General features: G+C 39.2%; 1 protein-coding gene across 1 annotated transcript in view; it reads left to right on the top strand.

Annotated features, from left to right (window-relative positions):
* Positions 1-3289, top strand: part of KICS2 (KICSTOR subunit 2) — a 40371-nt gene extending 37082 nt beyond the window's left edge. The window contains 2 exon segments of the mRNA XM_073623557.1: positions 1-89; positions 92-3289. Of these exon segments, the coding sequence (XP_073479658.1) occupies positions 1-89; positions 92-414 (412 nt within the window). The 3' untranslated portion in view covers positions 415-3289.
* Positions 3290-3718: the final 429 nt, after the last annotated feature.

Here is a 3718-nt window from a genome sequence, read left to right on the forward strand (position 1 = left end):
CGATGCGGTCAATGTGTCCTTAATTTTCGACAACAGAGGTTCAGAAAGCTTTCAGGGTCATGGCTACCACCATCCAGATTCTTATAGAGAAGCCCCAAAGGTGTGGACCAATATCCTGCCGTGGTATCATTGCCCTCTGACAGGCCAGCTATGCACTGGCCCAATGTTATTATGATAATGACTGACAAAAGTGTAGATCTGAACACTTTAGAAAAAGTTGTTTACTTTTACGATGACAAAGTTCAAAGTACCTATTTTTTGACACGTCCTGAGCCACATTTTACCCTTGTTGTGATTTTTGAGTCAAAAAAGTCTGAGAAAGACTCCCACTTTATTTCCTTTCTCAATGAGCTTTCCCATTCCCTCAAAAGTTCCAGAGTATTTGCGAGTTTAAAGCCAGGCTCTAAAGGTTAAAGGAATGGGTAAAATGGTGTGGCATAGCTGGATATACGATTTGTTGTCTCTCTGACATCTTATAGCTTTAAATGGCAATGCTGATCGTAACTGAAACCTATCCATATATCCTATCCTTAAAGACTCTGAAGATAATATCTCCCAGCAGGACTCCCTGCCTATTTTCTCCCAGCCGCACCCACTACATCATCTCTGCTGAGTTGACTGTGACATATAATAAGTTGAGAATCTAGTAGCAACTGTGTGACACCTTGGAATCTGCCATGTGTACCAAGATAGAAGATATAGAAATCTCAATTGTGGGTGGAATTATTCTTGCCACAGAGCTACTCTGCCATTTGCCAATATGTTATCTAGTGCAGTGCAGTTAAGAGAAATCTGTAATGAGAGAGAAATGAATATGCTAATTTTATTTTCCCTTTTTTTTTTTTTTTTTTTTTGTTTTTTTTTGTTTTTCCCTTTTCCCTGAAAGTACTATTTATCTGTCTCTTTCTCTCTGGCTTCAGTACTTTCTAAGTCACAAACCCAGAACAAGCTTGCAGTCACTGAACTCAGAACTCTGTGTGTGTTGTAAGCAAGTGACTCCAAAATATGGAAGCCAGCATTTTCAGAAGGGCATCGGCAATGTCTACCCTATATTTACCTCATGACAGGATCCTTTTAAAAAGACTTCTAAATTGCTATGTACACATCTTAGTAATGTGAGATCTGTGTCCCTGGGTATCCTTCTTTCCACCAAGGCAACACTGCACTTCAAATGGTTTCATTAAAGTCTTAAGTGTAGTCAAAGTTAAAAAAAACAAAAATCAGCACAAGGGACATGACTCACTGTTAATGTGCTGTTGGCGTTCATGAAATCCCCCTCCATTGATTAGAGCCCCCCCTCCCCCAATTTCCTGGTGCTGCAGGGGTTAATAGAGCTGAGGGAGCACCTAAAACTCAGAGTTCCTGACTATGCCTGCCCTTTCTGACAAGCTACTCCAATCATAGAAGCCTATAATACTAGAGCTTCAAAGAATGAAACATTATCTATGAATGGAGGGTGTGGACCTTTTGAATCATTTGCCTGCCCTTCATTCCATCAAAAGCAAGCACTATAAGGACAACATAACCTTTTTAGGCCTAATTTTGCCTTGCTTTTGAGGCATAAACATCCTGTTCAGTGTTATGTTAAATTATTGTAGATCTGGTTTGATGACCAGAGCGGTGTATGGTGATTGTGTTATTTCTTCTGTTGCTGCATTTATGGTCTTTAAAATGTTTTATAGGCAGAACTAATTTATTAATAATGCTAAATCAGACTTAAAGTAGAAGTAAAGGTGACACCTAACTTACCCTAAACCTACTCTCAGCCACATTCTAAGCCTAATCTATCTAGCACTGTAAAGAAAAAAAAAATCGCTATACTTGCCTATTCTGAATAGGTCTCTGGTCTCCAGCGGGGCCCTCTGTGTGCAGGAGAAAGACGACGACGACGACAACAACAACGGCTGGGATATGCCTGGGAAGTGATGTCACCCATAGACTTGGCATGGGGCTTCGGTTGTCGGCTGCCTCTCCTACATGCTGAAGCCGCCGCTGACAGCTCAGCCTGGGACCGGGGTGGCTGCAGAACAGGTTTTGTTTTATATATTTTCTTTCGCTTGCTCTCGATAGATTAGGCTAAGATTGTGGCTGAGTGTAGGTTTAGAGTTAGTTAGGTATTGCCTTTACTTTTGCTTTTGGGGAAAGACCTACTTTTTTACAGGCAGCTAGAGAGATGGCAGTGACCTGCAGCCATTATATTTCTCCAGTTGCCCATCTCAGATGTAAACATTAGACAAAGGCAGCTGCACCACCCTAGAGTAGGCATAAGTAATGCCTTCAGCATTCTTAGAATATGAATCCTCATTACCGAGGTAAAGAAGCTCAAACAGTATTCTGCTGCTGCTACATCTTGGCCATGGGTAAATTTAGGTGGCATGCTTCAGCCTTTCCAAAGCTCTTCTAATTTTGTCTATATACGGTATATATTTTCCATCAGATAACTCTTTTGTGTTCTTCTAAACTTCACATTCAACCATTCGTCTGTGGAATCGTAAGCCGATTCCAGTGCTTTTCAGTATATTCTTGAAATATTAAGAACATGTTTACAGTGCTTAGTGGTAAGATAAAACATTTTATGGTTGATTTATTGCACCTTATCAGCCAATGTTGGCACATGGATGAGGAAGGTTTTGCTGAGATATGACTGTTAATTTGTTTAAGTCACAAGTGACAACGTCTTGCAATGTTGCTGGGGAAGTCACAAACTTGTTGCAGTGATTAACCAAAATTTGTATCACATCTAGCCTGAAGCAACTTCTCACTGATAAAGCATTTCATCATCCATATCATTGTGTGTGTGCCAGCATCATTGCTCATTGGGGCACTGTAACTTTGTGATCGCAGAGAAGGACTATGCTATTTTTGTGTTCCTCCTACAAAAGATACTATACCCTTTGGGATTCTACAGTACTAAACGTAATGCAATAATTTTGTAGCTGCTATTCCAATTTCTGGAAAACTTTTGGAAACTATAAATTAGCCAAGTTTTCCATGATTGGAACACCTCGGTAAACATTGGGTTGTGGCCTTATTTGTTTTAAATATGGGAGTTTTTCAACAGATACACACATATATTTTTACATGGTAGATTATGATTGCAGTTATATCAATGCAATTCAAACACTGAAAAGGACTGTTTTTTTTATTTTAGAAGTAGATTTTGAAATTTCCTGCTGAAAAGGATTGTTGCAATATGGTGGACGTATTGTGGTAGGACGGGTCTGTTTAACTGCACTAATGGCTGGGTGTTTAAGTTATGCTGCTGAATTAAAATCAAATTGCAACTGTGTTCTCATTGCCTTCTTTTAAATACAATGTTTCTTATTGGTGGTAATGTCATTTTACCTTGCCTATCTGGAATCTGTTATCAGTTTGTTCTCATACAAAAATTCAATATTTTTTAATCTGCTAGTATGCGTGTGTAAAGTGGATTTCCATTTTTAAATTGTGAAGATTGGATAAGCCAGGGCTTGACAAATTTGCTTTAAATCCAGGAGCCAGCGAAAAAAAAAAATGTATTTAGCTTCACAGAGGAGGGTCTTTTTTTTCTTCTTTTTTTTTTTCTTTTTCTTTTTTTTTTTTTTTTTTGTGTGACAGGTTCTCTTTAATAAGACATCCCCAACATCTGATCCTGTCCGATCAGCTACACAGCTCGGCCCAGCCCTTTTAGGATGGAGATCGTCTCTAAGACAGCTTGGCGTGTGTGAGCAATGAATGG

The sequence above is a fragment of the Aquarana catesbeiana genome, linkage group LG03 (assembly GCF_042186555.1).
Source record: "Aquarana catesbeiana isolate 2022-GZ linkage group LG03, ASM4218655v1, whole genome shotgun sequence".
In the NCBI taxonomy this organism is placed as follows: domain Eukaryota; kingdom Metazoa; phylum Chordata; class Amphibia; order Anura; family Ranidae; genus Aquarana; species Aquarana catesbeiana.